Source organism: Canis aureus, chromosome 8, assembly GCF_053574225.1.
Source record: "Canis aureus isolate CA01 chromosome 8, VMU_Caureus_v.1.0, whole genome shotgun sequence".
Taxonomy (NCBI): Eukaryota; Metazoa; Chordata; class Mammalia; order Carnivora; family Canidae; genus Canis; species Canis aureus.
This window is the reverse complement of record NC_135618.1, coordinates 60,129,523-60,151,038: the sequence shown is the minus strand read 5'-3', so window position 1 is coordinate 60,151,038 and position 21,516 is coordinate 60,129,523. Positions and strand designations below refer to the sequence as shown.

The window sequence follows — 21,516 nt, the reverse complement described above, 5'->3', positions numbered from 1 at the left end:
TATGTTTGCTTGTCTCAGCCTGCCCATCCTGTCATTAAACATTTATTAGCCTGAGAAAACACCTTCGGTTGAAAACACTGGGACACCCAGTCCCTAGGGGGATAGGCTCATAAAAGGCTAATAACAAGCATGAACCAAAAGCCAAGACCAAACACACTGAGGCCCAGATTAAAGCAGGGAGGTTGTGTTGCTAAAATGTGTCTGAGAAGAATGGAGAAAAGTGAAAGGATGTGGGGATGAGGGTACAGAAAGAGTCTGGATGAGGGGGTCCAGATCATGGGGCTAATTATATGTTCAGGTCTGTACCCTTTCCCTCATGACAGCTTTCCCCACCTCTCCAACACTGCTGTGCTGGAGCTGGGTTTGCTAGCTTCTCCAAGAATGACATGGAGCAAAGAACTGGGATGTTCTGCAGGATGCTTGGCAAAAGCCTTACAAGCTCAGTTAGGATCTCCTAGGAGAAGGGCAGAGGCACTCACACACAGAGTGTCTCCTCCTTCCTGTCACCCATCCAAGTACTAACCAGGCCCGACCCTGCTTAGCTTCCGAGATCAGACGAGATCAGGCACATTCAGGGTGGTATGGCAGTAGACCTCCTTCCTCTCAATCACCAAGGACCACCTGATCTGTAAGCTCTAGAAGTCCTGTCCCAACTCTTCAAAAATCTAAGATGCTGGGACGCCTGGGTGGCTCAGTGGTTGAGCATCTGCCTTTGGCTCAGGTCATGATCCTGGGGTCCCAGTATTGAGTCCTGCACTGGGCTCCCTGCATGGGGCCTGCTTCTCCCTCTGCCTGTCTCTGGCTCTCTCTGTGTCTCTCATGAGTAAATAAATTCAATCTTTTTTAAAAAATCTAAGATGCAGAGGACTCCTGAGAAAGCCATGTTTTATATTCCAGGAAAAGACTTTGGATCCTTGTCTGGAGAACCTTAGCAAACATCAGAGTAGGTGCTACAGATGGTACTTTCAATTCCCAGATCCACAGACAGCTCAGTGTTCTGAACTTCAGGCTTGTATGTCCACCTGCCTATGGGCCATCATCTAGATGTTCTAGAGCAATCTTGGACTCAACATGCCCCAAGCTGAATTCATTATTTTCCCTTCCACCCCAACTCCTGGATCTTCTTGTGTCCTCGTTTCAGCAAATGGCAAAATTATCCATCCATTTACTCAAGCCAGAAACCCAGGAGTTCCACAGGACTCCCTCTTTTCTACCAAATCCAATATCCAACTTCTGTGTTGCCTAATCCAGCAGCAACTTCTCTACTCTCTTCTTACCCTACAGTTCAGTAGCATCCAAATCAGATGTCCAGGACAGCCCAGTCTCAGCGGTTTAGCGCCGCCTTCAGCCCAGGGCATGATCTTGGAGACCCGGGAGGGGTCTTAGTCCAACGTCAGGCTCCCTGCTTCTTCTGCTTCTCCCTCTGCCTCTCTCTCTCTCTCTCTCTCTCTCTGTCTCTCTCTCTCTCCTCTCTGTGTCTCTCATGAATAAATAAATAAAATCTTAAAAAAAGATCAGACATCCACTCATTTTGGAACACTTTCCTCTCTTAGCCTTTGTTACACAACACTCTCAATTTTCCTACTATGTCACCCATCTCTTCTCTTTTGCTTAACTGCTAAGAGTCAGAGTACCCCAAATCTTAGTCTTGTCTGTCTAGATTCTTGTAGTAGGCATTCTTCTCCAAATCCATGACTTTAAATACTATCTAATGACTGAGACTGCCAAATGTAAATCTCTACCCCTGATCTCTCCTCTAATCCTTAGGCTCATAAATCTACTTGTCAAATTTATATGTAGCTTCAGTTAGCTTTATTCTAAATCAAATTCCTATTGCATGTGTGTTCAATCCTGCACCTCATCTTCCTCATCCCAGTATGTATCATCATCATCCACTGTGCTGCACAACACTCAAAACCTATAAGTCATACTTGATTCTACCCTTTCTCCCATACCTCTGATTCAAAATCATCAAAGCCTATTGATCTAGCTCCAAAAACATCTCCCCAGTACATCTACTTCTCTCCATCTTCACTCATCATCAACCTGGCCCAGAGTCAATATCATCTTTTGCTTGGCCAACTGCAGTAACTCATCTCCCTGCTTGCCCTCCTCCAATTCATTCTTAACACAGCAGCCAGAGGACTCATAAAGACAAAATATGATCATATAACTCCCCTGCCAAAATCCTTTAAAGGGTTTCCATAAGACTTAAAATATAAAATAAAATCCATGGTTGATCAATCTGATTTTGCCTCTTGTCATCTCCCTAATACCATATCCACTCTCCCTCTTGCTCACTACATTCCTGCCATTTTTATCTTTAGATCATGCCAAGACTTTCCTACTATAAGCATTGGGGCTTCCTCTATCTAGAGCTCTGTTCCACTTGATTTTTACTCAGATTAAATGTCACTTTCTCAAAAACAAGTAACAGAAAACCCAGTTAAAAGTGGTTTAACCAGTAAAGGGATTTATTTTCTTAAGTAACTAGTCTTAAATTAGGACCTTTCTGGAACATGTAAAAATAAATGTCCCAACAATGTTATCAAGGATCCCAGGTCCTTTTTATCTTCCTATTTGCCAATCCCAGTTTGTGGTCTACCTCTCTGCACAAAGATTCCTTCACATACTAACATTGAAAGGTAGAGGGCAGCCCCGGTGGCGCAGCGGTTTATTGCCGCCTGCAGCCCAGGGCGTGATCCTGGAGACCCTGGATCGAGTCCCATGTCAGGTTCCCTGCATGGAGCCTGCTTCTCCCTCTGCCTGTGTCTCTGCCCCTCTCTCTCTCTGCATCTCTATGAATAAATAAATAAAATTTTAAAAAATCTTTAAAAAAAAAGGTAGAAACATCCTGTGTTTTTTAACAAAAGGACTGAGAACTCTTCCCAGAAGACTCCAACAGACTTCCTAACTTCTTACTGTCAAGAGCTAGGCCATATGCTTACCCATGAACTGATCAGGCCAGGGCAATAAGACCATATGATCTATCAAGTAGAGGAGGATGAACCCCAGAATAAAATCATGCTTGTGCAAGAATGCAGAAGAGGAAAAATAAATAAATAAAAAGGAAGGAAGGAAGGAAGGGAGGAAGGGAGGGAGGGAGGGAGGGAGGGATCCCTGGGTGGCTCAGCGGTTTGGTGCCTGCCTTTGGCCCAGGGTGTGATCCTGGAGTCCCGGGATCGAGTCCCGCGTTGGGCTCCTGGCATGGAGCCTGCTTCTCCCTCTGCCTGTGTCTCTGCCTTTCTCTCTCTCTCTCTCATGAATAAATAAATAAAATATTTAAAAATAAATAAATAAATAATAAACATAAGTCTTTTAAAAAATGCTTATAAGAATCATTTGAAATAACACATATATTTGAGCACTGGGTGATGTATAGAATTGCTGAATCACTATATTGTACACCTGAAATTCATATAACACTGTATATTAACTGGAATTAAAATGAAAACTAACTAAATAAATAAATAAATAAATAAATAAATAAATAAAAGCACCTGGGTGGCTTGGTTGAGCATCTGCCTTTGGCTCACGTCATAATCCTTGGGTCCTGGGATCAGTCTGGCGTCAGGCTCCCCAGAGGAAGCTTGCTTCTCCCTCTGCCTATGTCTCTGCTTGTGTGTGTCTCTCATGAATAAATCAATAAAATCTTTAAAAATGAATGAATGCAGGAGGAGTAAAGGCAGTAGAGCTGGTAACCAATATGCTTACCCCATCTTCCCTGGGCCATGCAAGCTAAAGTTGCCCCCACTTTTCACAGTGTTTAAATTTTTTTCTTAGTACTTATTATCATTTGAGGCAATATAGTGCAGGGGTTAATAAAACAGATTCTAAAAACAAATTGCATGGAACTGAAACCTGGCTACTACTTTATATGCTGTTGAGTTAAATTACTCAATCTCTTAGTTTCCTTGCCTGGAAAATGGGGATAACGATGATACTACCTACCTCATAGGGCTGGTGATTAAATATGTAAAGTGCCTAGAACATCTACCCGAGCTCTGTATCCTGGAGACATTCTTGTAGCCTTATAATAAATTTCCCTCTCTGTCTTACAGCCTCCGTTCCTGGGGTTTTCCACGGAGCGCCGCACCCCCTTCCCTGCCCGGTCCTTTCTCTTTGGCGCCATCTGGCGTCCCCAAGAGAAGCGACGCGCCTGCGCCCTCTTCGCCCTCGGCCCATTGTGTCTTCCCCGACGAATCCCGTCCCTGTACCTTTAAGATGCTAGGCCACGACTAAAGAATCCAAGGCTGGAGGGCAAGGGGCGGGTTTCACAGTAAATTCCACCTAACTCATTGGTCTTTCCTGCGGCTCCGCCCCGGGAAGCAGTCGTGAACGCCTGTGATTGGCTGGGGGCCCTAGAGGCGGGTTCCGAGTTTGGCGCGGTGTTGTCCCGTGCGTCCCGGCTGGTGCGTGGCGGGCAGCATGTCTCGGGCGAATGGGGACGCGCGTGGGGACACGGTGGGAAACGGCACTGCTGCTGCCAGCCCCTTCAGCTTCAGCCCGGAGCCCACACTCGAGGACATGTAAGCTGTCCCTGCCTAACCTGGGGAGGTCGCCCCTTTCTCCCTCCTATTGGGGAGGGCCCTTCCACGTGGTCTGGAAGAAGGCTAGCCGCTGTGCTGGGGTCCTAGCTCGCCAGGCTGATCTCGGGCGAGTCATCTAACCTCCTTATCTGCAAAATGGGCTTAGTGCTGCACCCCAGAGGCAGGGGAAATGGTGATGCCCGGTGAGTAATAGTAGAACCAGCCCGGGGGAAATTGGGCTGCTACTTCTGATGCTGCTTCTGTCCGGCCTCTGCCCTCCAGGAGCGGGTGCTAGGACGTGGGCAAAGACAGTGCTGAGAGATGGGTGATATTTTTACTGGAGGAAATCAACGAGGGCTTCTTTGGGAAAGTGCCCCTGGAGCTTGATATGCAGAGAGAGGAATATTCCAGGTGTTCGAAACTGCAGAAGCAGCAGTAGGAGGTGGAATAATAGAAAAGAGGATATTGTGAGCTTTCGATAGAGTTGAGGGTCTGTGTAAGGCGCACCTACTTTATAGATGAGGAGTCCAAGCCCCAAAGAGAAGAAATGATTTGCTTAAGGCCATCCACGGAATTCACTGCAGAATCCCTGATACTTCTGCGGCGATTACATATCACTGAGATGCCCTCCGGGCTCTGCGTCTTCTTTCCCATTCCCTAACCCTGGCACCTGGACTTCCGCCCCTTTCTTCTATTCCAGCCGCCGCCTGCATGCTGAGTTTGCTGCTGAACGAGACTGGGGCCAATTCCACCAGCCTCGGAACCTCCTGCTGGCCTTGGTGGGGGAAGTGGGGGAGCTAGCAGAGCTCTTGTGAGTAGATGGAAGTCTTTTTGGAAGAGTCTGTGTGTTATGGGGGAGGGGAACATTTATCTGCTCATGAAATATCCATACTGGGCTCTGTGCCTGGGTATAGAGATGACTCCCCTGTCCCTGCCCTCTTGGGGCATCCAGTCGCCTGGGAAAGAAAGGTGTGAGAACAGCAAGGCAGGTCCAAGTCTTAAGGTATGGTGGCAGCCTCTGGGGTGGACAGGAAGATGTTCTTTGGAAGACCTCCTGGTGGCATTCCAGACCTGAGAACCATTTGCAAAGGTAGTCAAGTGGGCAAGGGCAAGTTAAATTCAGAGAGATTCTGAGACTTCTTCAGGGTAAGCCTTTCAAGGGAAAGCAAGGCTTTTGCATCTGTTTTGTTGTCTAGCATGTCCCACGTGCCTGATGCACAATAGGCAGTAGGTATCTACAGAATGAGTGATGGGGCTGTGGAAAAGAGGGTGGCAATAGGGACCCAGAGTGACAGAGCTGGACTTAAGAAGTGATGGAGTTTGGACAGAAGACCTGACCGGATTTGAGTGCTAGAAAGATCACTGTGCCTGCAGGGTGGATTGGGTCACCAAGAAAACTGGGGCAGGGGAGACCAATGGAGGCCAGTACCGATCAGGCAAGACATGGTTAGGCCTAAACCAGGGCACTCAGTTTGGGGATGGAGAAATGTGTGTGAGGGCAAGCCGTTCATTCATATGAACATCAGCTGTGGGCTAGGTCTTCTAGAATTAAGCCTTGAGGGCAGCCTGGGTGGCTCAGTGGTTTATCCCACCTTCAGCCCAGGGCATGATCCTGAAAACCTGGGATCAAGTCCCATGTCAGGCTCCCTGCATGGAGCTTGCTTCTCCCTCTCCCTGTGTCTCTGCCTCTCTCTCTGTTTCTCATGAATAAATAAAATCTTAAAAAAAAAAAAAAAAGGGATCCCTGGGTGGCGCAGCGGTTTGGCGCCTGCCTTTGGCCCAGGGCGCGATCCTGGAGACCCAGGATCGAATCCCACGTCGGGCTCCCGGTGCATGGAGCCTGCTTCTCCCTCTGCCTGTGTCTCTGCCTCTCTCTCTCTCTCTGTGACTATCATAAATAAATAAAAATTAAAAAAAAAAAAAAAAGAATTAAGCCTTGAACAAGATACACATAGTTTCTGGGGCACCCCACCAGCCCAGTCTGTGAAGTGTGAGACTTTTTTTTTTTTTTAAGATTTTACTTATTTATTCATGAGAGAGAGGGAGAGGCTGAGAAACAGGCTCCACGCAGGGAGCCCCACCCAGGCTGCCCAAAGGGTGAGACTCTTGATCCCACAGTTGTGAGTTTGAGCCCCATGTTGGGTGTAGAGATGACTTAAAAGTAGAATCTTTGAAAAAAGAAAAAGACATGGTTCCTGACTTCAAAGTGCAAGGAGACTAACAATAAATAAACTATATATATATATATATATATATATTTTTTTTTTTTTTTTAAGATTCATTTATTTGAGGAAAGAGAGCAGGGGGAGAGGCGAAGGGAGAGGGAGAGAATCTCCAGCAGACTCTGCTGAGCAGGAAGCTCGCCTTGGGGCTCAATCATTGGGGCTTGATCTCACAGCCCTGAGATCATGACCTGAGCTGAAATCAAGAGCCGGACACTTCACCAACTGAGACACCTGGCCGGCCTTAAACTAATTTTAAAAGATCAGGAATTTAAAAAAATAAAAAATAAAAAAATAAAACAATAAAATAAAAGATCAGGAATTGCAATGAGTTCTATCAGGAAAATAACACAAGGTGATGAGAAAGAAAGTAACAGAAGGAGAAGGCTTTTCTTGAGGAGGGGACATCTGTGCTGAGACCTGAATATAGGAAGGAGCAGCCATAGGAAGATGGGGGAAGCAATGAGAAGAACATTCACTCATTCATTTTAAAGACTGTATTTATCTATTCATGAGAGAGGCAGAGACATAGGCAGAGGGAGAAGCCGGCTCCCTGCAGGGAGCCTGATGTAGGATTCGATCCCAGGATCCCCGTATCATGCCCCGAGCCAAAGGTAGATAGATGCTCAACCACTGAGCCACCCAGGTGCCTCTAGAAGAGCATTTAAAGCAGAGGGAGCAGCTAAGTGCAAAGGCCCTCTGACAGTTCGGGCTGTTTGCCAGACAGAACAAGCCAGAGTGGCTGTAGGTGGAGAGAGAGAAGAGAGGGGTGGATAATGACTTTGGAAGAGGCAGGAGACAACTCACGCAGGACCTGAAGGGCATGGTCAGCGGTTTGGATTTTATTCCAAGTACAGCTGAATTCTAGCAGTGCAGGGACAAAGTGTAATTTGTGGATTTAAAAGATGGTACTGAGCAAGAGTTGAAGATGAGTTAGCAAGCTTTCACAGTTGTCCAAGTCTGGGGATTGGTCTGGAGTAGCAGTGGCTCGGCTGGAGAGAAGTAGAATCGGGTCTTAACAAATGAGATGTTTTCTTAACCACTGCTTGGCTCAGGTTGGGACACAGAAGCCTGGATGAGTCATCTGCCTAAGGCCCAGATGGTTGAGTTGCCCTTGAAGGAAATTCCTAAGAGATGGGAGTTCACTGCTGTAAGGACTGGGGTGCTCCTGAGAAAGGTGGGGCCCATCGTCTTAGCTAGCATCTGTGTTTGTGCCTATCTCTGTGTTCTGCCTCCAGTCAGTGGAAGCCTGATGAGGAGCCTGGCCCCCAAGCCTGGTCCCCCAGGGAACGGGCAGCCCTTCAAGAGGAACTTAGTGATGTCCTCATCTACCTGGTAGCACTAGCAGCCCGCTGCCATGTGGACCTGCCCCAAGCAGTGCTCTCCAAGATGGACCTCAACCGCCGGCGCTACCCAGCACATCTGTCCCGTGGCTCTGCCCTCAAGTATACAGACTTGCCCCATGGGGCCACCTGTGAAGACCAAGCTGTGGGGCCTGCAAACCTTGACCGTGAGTCCACAGGCGAGGCCTCAACCTAGAAATATGGGCACAGGACTTGCAACTCAGCATGGCATCTGAGAAACAGAAAGTGGCCTGGCTGTGGAACTTTGTTCTAGTCCTTTTCTAACAGAGCATGGGTTTAGGGGCCTTACTTCCTAAGGTCTGAGGCCCAAGAACCTCCAGAAGACAGCCTCCTGGTATTTTTGCTCTCAATAAAAGTTTTGGTTAGCAATTTCTGGATTCTTCCTGGAGTGACTAGGGAGGCTCTATTTCAGCAGGTACTAGAGAAGGGCACCAGGGATGCTTCCAAGCCCAGCTCCCATGTTTCTCTAGGTACCTCCCACCTAGAGGGCAGAGATCTGATTTCTAGCAAGATCCCTGTCTGATGTCATGCAATTCCCTCACCCCTTCTGGGCATCTAAAATTTTTTATTTTTAGATTTTATTTATTTGAAAGAGAATGAGCAAGAGAGAGAGAGCAAGCACAAGCAGGCGGAGGGGCAGAGGGAGAAGCCAACTCCCCGCTGAGCAGGGAGCCTGGTGTGGGGCTCGATCCCAGGACCCTGGGATCATGACTTGAGCCAAAGAAAGATGTTTAACCAACTGAGGCACCCCCTCTTCCGGGCATCTAAAGGGGACTGGTGGGTATATGTAGTGTTAGTTAAGGGCCCAGGTTCTGGGGCTAGACTCTTCGGGTTCACATGCCATCTTTGATACTTACAAGCTGGATGACATTCATCAAACTACATTTATCTTTCTGTGCCTTGGCTTCCTCATCTAAAATGAAAACAGTATCTACCTTATAGGGTTGTAAGGTTTAAGTAAGTTATCTTTAAGTAGAGTGTTTAGAACAGTGCCTGGGGAAAAAAAAAAAAAGAACAGTGCCTGGTATGTAGTAGGGACTTCCTAAGTTTGTACTTAGCTGTTTGCTTTTTCAACTGAAAACTTTCAGGGGCCCAGAGCAGGAAATGTCAACAATTAAAAGGGTCCTGGGCCTAAAACCCATCCTCATCTATCAGGATCCCAACCCTGTGAGCACCTAATGCCCCTCTCTCTGGGCCCCCATGACAAATTGGAGTCAAGTGTCTAAGGTGGAGAACAGAGATTCCTCTCCTCTTGAAGAGGACCTCTTGCCTCCTCCCCTGTCCTCCCAAGGCCAACTTCCACTCGTACATCTAAAAGATAACGTTGGGTGTATATGATTTACTCGTGAGACCTCAGGCACATCACTCCCTTTCTGGGATACCCATGGTCTGCCTTCCTCACAGAATGGAGTAATGCTGGGGGAAAAACCTTTAAACTACTTTTTCCACCCCTAATGAGCCTATTTCCATGTCAGTAAAATGAGGCATTCCTTTTAACTGGTCTCATTCCTTTTACGAATGACCTCTTCCCAGGTAAAACACAATCTGGATTAGAACTGTTTCAGCTCTGTATTCCCAAACCTACCTTTCCTCTTCCTGCTAGTGACCTCAGGAACCTTATCCTTGCTGATCTTTTATCATATATCCTCTCCTTGATGAGTTCTCTCCTCTCTCTGTATAACCAACTTCTCTTCCTATCAGCCCTGCCACCAGCATATATAAAGCATGAAAGATTTTCTTCCCTACAGACAAAACAAACCTCCAGCCATTTCCCTCTTGCTTTTCACAGCCAAGCCTCTTAAAATAGGTTGTCAACACCCATCCACTGTACTTCCTTATTCTCCTATTTATACTCTAGCCCACTCCAGGATGGCTTTCACTCCCACTCCTCTCCCCACTTTCCCTGAGCTACAGATACAGCATCTAACAGAGCTGACCACTCCCTCCATGAGACACTCTAGATTTCCCAGAAAAGACAGTTTTCTTTCCACTTGTGGCTGCGGTTTCTTGGGTACCCTCTTCTAGAGATGGTATCCTGCACTCCAGACCTGATATCCCCAACCTATTATTTCCAATCACCTCTGACCCCCCCTCCTCGTTTACCTCACACCCGACGTGTCCAGATTGGGACATAATTACCGCTGCTTCAGTGCCTATCCTGTCCTCATCCTGTGCCCTCCTCTCTAACACCACCCGCAGTCCTCCAAGCCAAGAAATGAAGCCAGCCATCTCTCGTAGACTGAAGTTTATGCCTGCTCACCAAACAAAAGGGTGACTGATCCAAACGTGCTATTTGTGCACCCTTCCAGACCTGAAGTTAGGAGTACTCCCCACACATAAAGCCAGTTCAGGGAACCCTTTTGGGCCCACAGCCCCGCTGGGCTCCGTAACTCATTTAAGTCACTTAAGCCTGGGTAAAACGCCACCTTTCCTCCTTTCCCCCCACCTTATTCACAGGCACGGGTGGGGCGAAGATATAATACTTTATTCACTAACACGGGTCAAGGGATTGTAGTGAGCGGGGAGTGGGTACTGTTTCCAGGGTTCCCAGTTAGGGGATTCTCCCTGCCTCCTAGTTCCAAGGCAGCCAGGCCTGCCATCCCACCCTTTCCCAGCCCGGGATGGAGGGCCAGGAGGGCCAGGTTAACGCAGGCCCAGATGGGGGGCCCAGCGTGCACGCCAATCCCCCACCCCAGCCGGACGCTTGCGGCCCCGCGGCGACAAGAACGGCGGCTCAGCTGCCCTCGCAGTCTGGGCAGCGCTCGGTGGCAGTGGTGGCCGTGGAGCCAGGCGGTAGCTTGAAGTCCCGGCCGCAGCCGGCGCAGATATAGAGACGGCGCCGCATGTGCGCGCGACGGTGGCGGATGAAATGCGAACTGAGGCGGAAGCGCCGGCCGCACTCGGAGCACGGGTAGGGCCGCTCGCCCGTGTGCGTGCGCGCATGCTCCGCCAGGTTGGAGCGGTGGCCGAAGCGGCGGCCGCACACGGCGCAGCGGTGCGGCTTCTCGCCCGTGTGCACGCGTCGGTGCTTGGCCAGCGCCGAACTCTGCGCGAAGCGCGTGCCGCAGTCGGCGCATGCGTACGGCCTCTCGCCCGTGTGCGTGCGTCGGTGGCGCGCCAGGCACGAGCTGCCGCCGAAGGCGCGTCCGCAGTCCGGGCACGCGTACGGCTTCTCGCCCGTGTGCACGCGCAGGTGCTGTGCGTAGTTGGAGCTCTGCGCGAAGCGGCGGCCGCAGTGCGCGCATGCGTACGGCTTCTCGCCCGTGTGGCGCCGCCGGTGCTGCCGCAGGTTCGAGGCGGCCGAGAAGCGCTTGTCGCACTCGGGGCACTCGTAGGGCCGCTCGCCCGTGTGCGTGCGGCCGTGTTTGGTCAGCGCCGACTTCTGCGAGAAGCGCCGACCGCACTCGGTGCACGCGAAGGGCCGCTCGCCCGTGTGCGTGCGTGCGTGCTTGGCCAGCGTGGAGCGGCGCGCGAAGGCGCGGCCGCAGTCCGGGCACGCGTGCGGGCGCGCCGGATCGGCAGACGGCGCGGGCGCCTCCTTCTGGACCTGCGGGGAGAGGGGAGGAGGGACACGTCAGTCCTGAGGGCCGCGCGCGGGGGCGGAGGCCTGGGTGTCCGCAAGCTGCAGCCCCTTCCGTCCCCGTTGTAAGAGCAAAGGCGGCCGTGTGCTTTAAACGAGAGTATGTTAACGCACGTATTAGGCGTCTAAGACAAGGCCCAGTGACTTCCTAGCTATTCGTTATCAATTGGGCATATACTCATTGAGCGTGTACTTTGTGCCGGACTCTGTAGGCACTGGGGATTCAACATTAAGTTTAAAATAATAATAATAATAATAATAATAATAATAATAATAATAATAATAATAATAATCCTGAGCAGCCCGGGTGGCTCAGCGGTTTGGCGCCGCCTTCAGCCCAGGGCCGGATCCTGGAGACCCGGAATCGAGTCCCGCATCGGGCTCCCTGCATGGAGCCTGCTTCTCCCTCTGCCTGTGTCTCTGCCTCTCTCTCTCTCTCATGAATAAGTAAATAAAATCTTAAAAAAAAAAAAAAATCCTGCTTCAGGAAAAATTGATAGAGTGCTGGTATTGGGGCGGGGACGGGGTGCTGCAAATTTAAATAGGATCGTTAAATCTTACTGATAACGTGAGCAAACACCTAAAGGACGTGAGAGAGCAGGCTACAGAGGGAACCACATGGCCCTGCGGGGAGTTTGCCCTTTGAGTTCCAGGAATGGCACCAAAAAAGTGCCTCAGGCAGAATGCTTGAAGGGAAGAGTGATGGATGGGGTGGTCTTGGAGCAGATCGCTTAGCTTAGGGCCAAGTAATATGAGTGAGACGGGGAACCAACAGAGATGTCAGATGGTTTGGAGCAGGGAGCGGAACAGATCAGACTCATTTTCAAAGTCACCCTCAGGTTGCTGGGGTTGAGAACAGAAAGGAGAGGAGAGGACAGAAGCAGGAACCCAGTGAGGAGGCCACAGTACTGCAGCCATCTCTGAAGAGAAGACAGTGGCTCAGATTCAGGTTACAGGTGGAAAGTGAAGGTGGTCGGCTTCTGGAAGTATTTTGCAGTTTGAGAAACAGATTTGATAATAGATTGGATATGAAGTGTAATGAAATAGAGGGAGTCCAAATGACCAAGGATTTTGAGTTTGGCCATTACAAGGGTGGAGTGGCCATCTGTAGCAATGAAGGCATTGGGGAAGCAAGGTGGTAGTTGAAATTTGTTTCAGAGCATATCTGCAGTTCTCCTTGACACATCTGGAGCTGCAAGAGGCCTATGCTTGGAGATGTTTATTGGGAAGCTATCAGCCTACTGATGGTTTTTCAGGCTGAGTCCAGATGAGATCACCCCAGGAATGGGCAGAGAGAACATGGAGCAACAAGATGAATAACCAGCAAAGACTGGCAGGAGCAGTCAGTGAGGCAGGAGATCAAGGAGGGCATGATGTCTTAGAAGCCAGGCTGGGACCAAGTCCAGGCTCTTTGATAAACTTCTCAGAGCAAGCACCTATCATTTTTTAAGTTGTGAAGAAAGCAAGGCCTGAAATGGAAAGTCTTGAAAATGAGCTGGTTTCATGAGGCCTGAGCCTCTAGAGATTAAAAAAAAAAAAAAAAAGCTTTGTAAGAGGCAAGGGAAAAGGAAACATTTTTACTAAGGGAAGAGTGAAGAGGAATATTGGGGGCACATTGCTCCCTTCTTAGAAAAGAGAATGCTCATCCCAGCAAAAGTGATAGTGAACACCTACCGTGAACCAGACAGGTATATTAATTCATGACCAAATCAAATATTTGGCACACATTAAGGACAAGAAAGTGTTACCTTCTCCCCATATTCAATCTCCCCAAAGAGTTATTACTATTCTCATCTAGATAAGGAAACTGTTACAGAGTGAGTGACAAGGACACTAAGGCTCTTAAGTTGCAAGGAGGACAACTTCAAGTCCTTTGAGAACCCTTGTAAAGGGGATCCCTGGGTGGCTCAGCAGTTTGGCACCTGCCTTCGGCCCAGAGTGAGATCTTGGAGTCCCAGGATCGAGTCCCACGTCAGGCCTCCTGCATGGAGCCTGCTTCTCCCTCTGCCTATGTCTCTGCCTCTCTCTCTCTCTCTGTCTCTCATGAAAAAATAAATAAAATCTTTAAGAAACTGAAAAATAAGGCCGTTTGGGATATTAGTGACCAGCCAGGGGAATTCTGGCGATAACAGTGGTAACGTTATAGTGTAAGCTTTGACAGTGCTATTTTATGTATACTCTCGTACTGAAGCTTCCTGTCACCCTCCTTGAATTGAGTATCTTTTGATAGCTGAGAAACAGAGGCTCAGTGAGGTGAGATTCACAAAGCCAAGGGGTGTCAGGACTGACTCTAGAGCACTCTCCTTTAATGAGTAGACTACACTGCTTCCCCACACTAGCACAGGCAAGATGTGACAAAGGCTGGACTCCAAGTCCTTGATACTCTCCAAGAGGGATTCAAGGTTAAATTACAACTTGATACTTTATTTTTTATTTTATTTTATTTTTTTAATTTTATTTATTTATGATAGTCACACAGAGAGAGAGAGAGAGGCAGAGACACAGGCAGAGGGAGAAGCAGGCTCCATGCACCGGGAGCCTGACGTGGGATTCGATCCTCGGTCTCCAGGATCGCGCCCTGGGCCAAAGGCAGGCGCCAAACCGCTGCGCCACCCAGGGATCCCCACAACTTGATACTTTAAAACAAGAAACTCCCCACAGCAGGGGTGCCTGAGTGGCTCAGTGGTTGAGTGTCTGCCTTCAGCCGGGGGCATGATCCTGGGGTCCTGGGATCAAGTCCCACATCGGGCTCCCTGCATGGAGCCTGCTTCTCCCTCTGCCTGTGTCTCTGCCTCTCTCTGTGTCTCTCATGGATAAATAAATAAAAATCTTAAAAAAAAAAAAAAAAAAAAAGAAAAACTCCCCACAACAGGTTTGGCAACAGTCTGATTTCAAAGTCATACTTTCCAATCTTGCCTGGGTTTTGACATCTGTTGGGTTTATTTGGACACATCAGCCATTGTAGAGAGACTTTTTCTCATTATATTTTCATCCTTCTGGCCCATTTTTCTTTGGCACCCTTATGTAAGATGATTTGGATAAGCCTGAGGGCTTCCATATGCTGGGTTCACTGATTTATGAGAAAGGAATTATTCATGTGAGTAGCGTTAATATCTCCAACTTCAGGATGAGGGGCCTTGGATGCCCCAGGAAGATTTTTTGTTTTGTTTTGTTTTTTAGTAATCTCTACATTGAATATGGGACTCAAACACATGACCCTGAGATCAAGAGTTGCATGTTCTACCAACTGAGCCAGCCAGGAACCCTCCCGGAAAAATCTTGGTAAGACAGACAGGGTCTAGCTCATTAAGACCCCAGGCAAGTCATTCCCTTCTCCTGTTTCACTGTCCCAAGGAAGGCTATGTGAGATCAAAATTTTCCAACTTGAGCATGCACACCACAAGATGCAAGAGGACTCTAGGTTATTATGTAGGGAAACTATCCTATTAAAATCATTATGAAAAAAAAAATCATTATGTATTTATTTTCATGGACATAAGAAAAACAATAGATCACATAAAATCCACAATTCCATCATTATTATTATTTAGATGAAGGCAGATTTATTTTAAAAAGCGATGCAAATCTATCTGAAGAAAAGCAGTAAATAGGGGCACCTGGGTGGCTCAGTGGTTGAGCATCTGCTTGTGTTTTTTGTTTTTTAAAGATTTATTTATTTATTTATTTATTTATTTATTTATTTATTTATTTATTCATGAGAGACAGAGACATAGCCTGGGCAGAGGGAGAAGCAGGCACCATGCAGGGAGCCCAATGTGGGACTCTATCCCCGGTCTCCAGGATCACACCCTGGGCCTGAAGGCGGCACTAAACCGCTGAGCCACCCAGGCTCCCCAAGCATCCGCCTTTGGCTCAGGTCATGATCCCAGGGTCCTGGGATCGAGTCCTGCATCAAGCTCCTCACAGGGAACCTGCTTCTCCCTCTGCCTATGTCTCTGCCTCTCTCTGTGTGTCTCTCATGAATAAATAAATAAAATCTTTAAAATAAAAGAAAAGCAGTAAATAGATGAGCACAGGGATGCCTGGATGGCTCAGCAGTTGAGTGTCTGTCTTCGGCTCAGGGAGTGATCCAAGGGTCCAGGGATCAAGTCCCACATCGGGCTCCCTGCAAGGAGCCTGCTTCTCCCTCTGCCTATATCTCTGCCCCTCTCTCTGTATCTCTCATGAATGAATAAATAAAATCTTAAAAAAAAATAGATGAGCACAACAAGTGATTGATATACATGTCACTGAAGCCTGGCAAATACCAAGTCAGTTGATCATTAAAGGCCCTTCCATGTCTTAAATTCTACAACAGGTAAACTTAAACGTTAGAATGGTTTTTGGACCATAACAAGAGGGTACTATGAATATACAATCAATGTAATATAATAATAGGAAAATCCAAGTTATTTGAAGTTTGTGATTTTGTCTTCCTGCTTAAATATAAATTTTTAAAATCAGGCAAACATATCTGTTTCCCCCAGCCATTACTTTCCTAATTAAGAACAATAGCTACGGGACACCTGGGTGGCTCAGTGGTTGAGCGTCTGCCTTTGGCTCAGATTGTGATACCACAATCCCAGAATCGAGTTCCACATCGGGCTCCCTGCATGGAGTCTGCTTCTCCCCCCTGCCTATGTTTCTGCCTCTCTCTCTCTGTGTCTCTCATACAGAGAAACACTTTATTATTATTTATAAATAAATAAAATCTTGAAAAAAAAAAAGCAATAGCTACCATTCACTGAGGATTCTCTATGTGCCAAGAACTGCTCTAAGTGCTTTTTTCCCATGTTCTCATTTTAAACTCTCACAACCCATTGGGTTAGGTACCACCTGCTCAATTTTTGAACAAGGAAATAAGACTCAGCAGTAAAGCGATTACCCAAGGCCCTACAGCTCATCAATGGCAGTGGCATGGTTTGAACTGAAAGTCTTTCCTTGTCCAAAATACCTATTCTCTTATCCATGATGCAATTCTATCTCATTGACAAGTTTGAGATAACCTATATAGCTTGTCTCCCTCCCCTAGTCTCTTTTAGCAGTTAGAATCTCCCCTCTTTTCAGTACAAAGTATAAAATAATGACCCCATTCTCTTGTTCCTAGAGACAGGAATTGTGGCCTATAGATCAGCAACATCAGTGTCATTAGGAACTTGTTAGAAATGCAGAATCTCAAGGTCCATCCCAGACCTGCAGAATTAAAATCTTCATTTTAACAAGATCACCAGGTGATTTGTATTATGCATGTTAAAAGTTAAGAAACCTAAAAAAAAAAAAAAAAAGTTAAGAAACCTGATCTAGAAGAGACAAGAGCTACTCCTGGAGAAAGCAAGGGGAAAAGGTGAAGAGGGTTTTACAGGCTGAGAGACCACATGGGCAAAGTCTTAAGAGATGAGAAACAGTCGAGTGTGTTTGAAGTCAGGGCATGGGATAGGTACTGAGTGATTAGAGATAAGACAGGACATGAGGTGGGATCGTCAGGAGCTTTGAATGCCAGGCTTAGGACCTGAGACTACCCTGAAGGAACAGGAAACCACTCAAGGTTTTAAGCAAAGACACAGGATTGGATGTGCATAGAGCCCTCTGAGAAAATCTTTTCTAGGGGATCCCTGGGTGGCGCAGCGGTTTGGCACCTGCCTTTGGCCCAGGGCGTGATCCTGGAGACCCGGGATCGAATCCCACATCGGGCTCCCGGTGCATGGAGCCTGCTTCTCCCTCAGCCTGTGTCTCTGACTCTCTCTCTCTCTCTCTCTGTGTGACTATCATAAATAAATAAAAATTTAAAAAAAAAAAAAGAAAATCTTTCCTATTCATTAAAGATGGACTGGATTTTGATAGGCAGTGAGAGGATATTCCAGCCCCTGAGTGCGACATTATTAAGGCTTATGCTGGACAATAACTGACCAGGTGATAACAAAGAGTCACAGAATGTCAGCGTTGGAAAGAGCTTTTGAAATCACCATATCATAGAAACTGAGTCTCAGGGAGACCACACAGCAAGTTAATGAGCTATGCTGTGGGCACAGTGCTAAATATGCATGGGATATCTGTGTCCAATCCTCAATTCCAACCTCCACCCCCAAACCCAGTAACCCAGATGATACTTCTCAGACTGGCATTTGAGGACCTTAACTTTCATTACCCCTCTTTATAGATGAGAAAGCCAAGGCCAGGCTGGTAAATGGTGGTTAGGATTTGAACCAATGCTTTTCACCGCTACATAATACCATTTAGAGTCTAGCCCTACATACTTTCAATGAATAGACATGCCCACTCTCTACTTCCTTATCCTTACCTCCAGCCAGTCCAGTCAGGGTTCCCAAATATCCTTTCTCCACTGCTGTCACAACCTTAGAGCAAGCTATCAACTTTACTTGGCCTGGTCTCCCCATAGTAGCCAATGATTCTTCTAAATAGAAAACCCAGTTATGTCCCTCCTCCAATTTGAGGCTCTGTCTAAATTCGTATGCTGGCTTCCAAAGCCGTTTTACTATCTGGCTCCACCTACTTCTCAGGCCTCATCTCTTCTGAGTCTCTATGTTTGCTATTCCTCCTCCTGGGATGCCCTTTCTCCTTCTCCATTTGCCACATCACCACTACGTCTTCATGGACCAAGTCAAGTCACTTCCATGAAGCCTTCCCCATTGCCTTGAGTTGTTTGACCTTAGTCACCTGCCTAAGCCTCCAGGCTGCCTTCCCTATTCATTCCCAGCTCCAGGGTTCAGCCCAGAAAGTTCTTTGATAAAAAGGAGTTGAAAAATCTCCAGAAGGATGACCTAGTGCAAGGTTCTGAACCATAGGGAGAAGAATGAATATCAGCAACAAATATTTACATAGTGTTTATTATGCACCAGACACAGTTCTAACTCTTTACAAGTACTAACTCATTTGGTCCTCACAACCTCAAGAGGTAGGTGCTGTTAAGATTTTCCTTTCACAAATGAGGAAACTGAGCCACAAAGAGGTTGACAAACTTACCCAGGGTCACAAAACTGGAAGGTTTTAGGGTGGGAAGTCCACCTAAGCTCTGGAGTCTGGGTGCTTTTTTTTTTCATGTATTTAAGGATTTCATCTTTTTAAGTAATCTCTACACCCACCATGGGTTTGGAACCCACAACCTCTAAATCATGTATTGCATGTTCTACTGACTGAGCCAGCCAGGCACCCCTGGAGTCTGGGTTCTTAACTTATAGGCCAAAGGTGGAGATCAGGGGATCCACTGAGCCAGAAGAGGCAGGCTGAGCTAGGATGACAGGACAAGGAGGCCTGAGGAAAACGGAACTAAACAGTTATTTTGACTGGAATGGTGGCCAAAGCAGCCAGCCCCCTCCCCCTTGGGCCCACCACACCCACTAGGGGGCAGCAGAGCTGTCTTTCCCAGAGAACTGGCTCCTCGCAGGAAGAAATCAGCCTGCGCCCAGAAACCCCGCCCAACAGGAGTCTTCCAGTTGGACTCACAGCTCCTCTGGTTGGGGCTAAGAGTTCTATAGAGTTCTGGGAAGTAGAAACAGATCTGGTGGCACTTAGGATCTCCAATGGAGTAATCTAACTCATTCAGATCTCCTTAAAACTCCTCTCTTTAAAACTTCAAAATCCTCAGGATAAAACCCAGGGGTCCCTCTCAGCCTGCCAACCACCCTTCTCTCGTCTATGCTACAGCGTGACTGAACCTGCCTTCACGTCTCCCAGTGCCCCACATACTCATCTGAGTAATGAATTGAATCCCTTCTAAATCTCAGATCCCCACTGGTCTCAGCTAAGCCATCCCTTTACTAACTTTGAGACCTTGGGTCAGTCACCAAACTGTCCAGTTTTCCAGGCCTGTTTCCTCACCTGTAAAATGGATCAGATACTATCTATATTACAGATTTGCAGTACTTTGAACAGTGTCTGGTGCAGAGCAAATGCCACTAAGAGTCAGCTGTTCCTGTTGCTGTTGCCTACCTAGCCACCCCTCCCCCCACCAGGAAGTGTGCATTAAGTTCCCAGCTCTGGGCTTCCACACCTCCTGTGCCTGCACCCATCACGCGGGATTGTAGCTGCGTGGTTACTCGTCAGTCTAATCCCGCTAGACATCAAGCTCCACGGGGAACCACGGAAACCCAGGAGAGCTGGCACAGTAGGTGTGACATCTGTATGATGGCAGCATGGGCAGTAGGGCAGAAGGATGGGCCACCAACCCTGAGATTCTAGGTCTCAGATTCAAAGGAAAGTAGGGGCTGGATAGCTGGCTTGTCTGAGGGAGGGGGACCTGACCAGACTTAAGGATAACCAGGCCCCCTGGTGCGGGACTCGTACCTCTTTGTTGTCCATGGGGATCTTGAGTTTCACCACTTCATACTTCTCCTCACCCTCATCTTCCTCACCCTTCACCAAGAGCACCATCTCCTCTTGCATCTCTTCCTCTTCCTCCTCCTCTGTCTGCTGTTCACCAGGCATCTTGGTGTCCTAGGGCGACGTGCTGGGTCAAAAGCTCAGGACTCGCGCCCCCGTCCTACCCCCTACCCCCTATCCTCCGCCCCATGGCCATGACCCCAGCAAGGCAGTGGAACCTTGGCTTTTCCCGCCCTGCCCTGCCCTCTTCCCTCACCCCAGCTCAGCCCCAGGACCAGCTCCGAAGGCACTCGTTCTCTCCACTCATCCCGGCATTCAAGGCCCTGAACAGTTCGAATCTCCAGCCCCAGCAAGTCGCCACCCTCCCCGCGCTGAGTCACTCCCCGGCGCCTGGGCCAGCGGTCCTGAGCTCTAGGGCACGGGCTGGGGGCGGGATCCGGCCGGAGACCCTGGGGGGCGCGCACTCACCAGCCGCAGATTCCGCGCTCCCACAGCCCCTGGCCAGGGCGCCGGGCGGTTGGGCACTCGGCGAGGCCGCGGCTCCGGGGGCGGGGTGGGGCGGGGCCCCGTCAACGGCCGTTCATTGGTCAGATCAGCTAACCCCGCCCCTAAGGGGGAGGGGCCCGGAGGACCCAGGCGTCCGGCCAGAACTGCCCCGGGAGGGTGGCGAGCCCGAATCTGGCTCCCTCAGCTGTACCCCAACTCCCAGGGATCCCCGGGCCGCCCCATCCCGGTGTCCAAGGTCCTCGCAGTCCAGTTGTAACCTACCTTCAAGGTTCGTCTCCTGTGGCCGCCTCTGAGGTCTCCGCTGCGGCCAGGCGCTTCTGCTCCGCCCAAAATAGGCCACGTGCGCTCCCGCCCCAGCCTGGGCCTCTCGCTGGCGCCCCGCCTGGAGGGCGGACCCTGTTGCCTGCTCACCTCTTCCCTTCCCTCTTTTTTCCTCTCCCATTTTTTCCTCCTTTCCCGGCTTCGCCTTCCCAATCTCCTTGTCTCTGGGATGTCTTGCCCCTTGAATACGTACTTCCCAAATCAACAGCCACCCTAGCTACCGCTACCACTTACTGTGTGGTACGCTTCCTATGCGCCAGCATCACACTAAAGCGTTTTATACACCTCATCTTTGATCCGCGCAAGTGGGGGGGGGGGGGTCCATTTTACAGATGAGCTCATTGAACTTGAGGGAGATAAAACTGATTTGCCTAAGTTATACAGTAAGGGATGGGATAGCATCCCTGTCAACAAATAGCCTAAGTGGAAAATTAGTAGCCCAAATCCAGAAGGTCAAATCAGTCCACAGAAGTATCCTGTTTGACCCTCAGGGTATTTTTACTTTTAAAAGTTAGTTTTTTTAAAAATAGAGGTCTTTTACACATTTTAATCTCCCACATTTAAAAATTGGGATATTTTGGGGACGCCTGGGTGGCTCAGTAGTTGAGCATCTGTCTTTGGCTCAGGTCCAGATCCAGGAGTCCCACATCAGATTC

At 48.5% G+C, this 21,516-nt stretch overlaps 2 protein-coding genes across 5 annotated transcripts; one reads left to right on the top strand and one right to left on the bottom strand.

The window, feature by feature from the left end:
- The first annotated feature begins 4,352 nt into the window (after window positions 1-4,352).
- Window positions 4,353-8,484, top strand: DCTPP1 (dCTP pyrophosphatase 1). Of its 2 annotated transcripts, none has more exons than XM_077907314.1 (3): window positions 4,353-4,529; window positions 5,230-5,340; window positions 7,990-8,484. In XM_077907314.1, the coding sequence occupies exons 1-3, from the start codon at window positions 4,429-4,431 to the stop codon at window positions 8,288-8,290; spliced, it is 513 nt and encodes a 170-aa protein (XP_077763440.1). In that variant the 5' UTR covers window positions 4,353-4,428; the 3' UTR covers window positions 8,291-8,484. The 2 variants fall into 2 exon arrangements, with proteins under 2 accessions (XP_077763440.1, XP_077763441.1); XM_077907315.1 differs by lacking the exon at window positions 4,353-4,529 and adding an exon at window positions 4,563-4,732.
- A 2,095-nt stretch (window positions 8,485-10,579) lies between these two features.
- ZNF771 (zinc finger protein 771) lies at window positions 10,580-20,932 on the bottom strand. 3 transcript variants are annotated; one of them, XM_077907311.1, is made up of 3 exons: window positions 20,801-20,932; window positions 19,997-20,146; window positions 10,580-11,662 (listed from the first exon to the last, which is right to left on the bottom strand). In XM_077907311.1, the coding sequence occupies exons 2-3, from the start codon at window positions 20,135-20,137 to the stop codon at window positions 10,850-10,852; spliced, it is 954 nt and encodes a 317-aa protein (XP_077763437.1). In that variant the 5' UTR covers window positions 20,138-20,146; window positions 20,801-20,932; the 3' UTR covers window positions 10,580-10,849. The 3 variants fall into 3 exon arrangements, with proteins under 3 accessions (XP_077763437.1, XP_077763436.1, XP_077763438.1); XM_077907310.1 differs by lacking the exon at window positions 20,801-20,932 and adding an exon at window positions 20,501-20,630; XM_077907312.1 differs by lacking the exon at window positions 20,801-20,932 and adding an exon at window positions 20,289-20,494.
- Between the last annotated feature and the right edge of the window lie 584 nt (window positions 20,933-21,516).

Excerpts from the sequence above, each read along its gene's own strand:
- DCTPP1 (XM_077907314.1), top strand. The coding sequence starts at position 4,429 with ATGTCTCGGGCGAATGGGGACGCGCGTGGGGACACGGTGGGAAACGGC. Across the intron at positions 4,530-5,229 it reads GAGCCCACACTCGAGGACAT|CCGCCGCCTGCATGCTGAGT; the intron begins GTAAGCTGTCCC and ends CTTCTATTCCAG. Across the intron at positions 5,341-7,989 it reads GGGGAGCTAGCAGAGCTCTT|TCAGTGGAAGCCTGATGAGG; the intron begins GTGAGTAGATGG and ends TTCTGCCTCCAG.
- ZNF771 (XM_077907311.1), bottom strand. The coding sequence starts at position 20,137 with ATGCCTGGTGAACAGCAGACAGAGGAGGAGGAAGAGGAAGAGATGCAA. Across the intron at positions 11,663-19,996 it reads TCCCCATGGACAACAAAGAG|GTCCAGAAGGAGGCGCCCGC; the intron begins GTACGAGTCCCG and ends CTCTCCCCGCAG.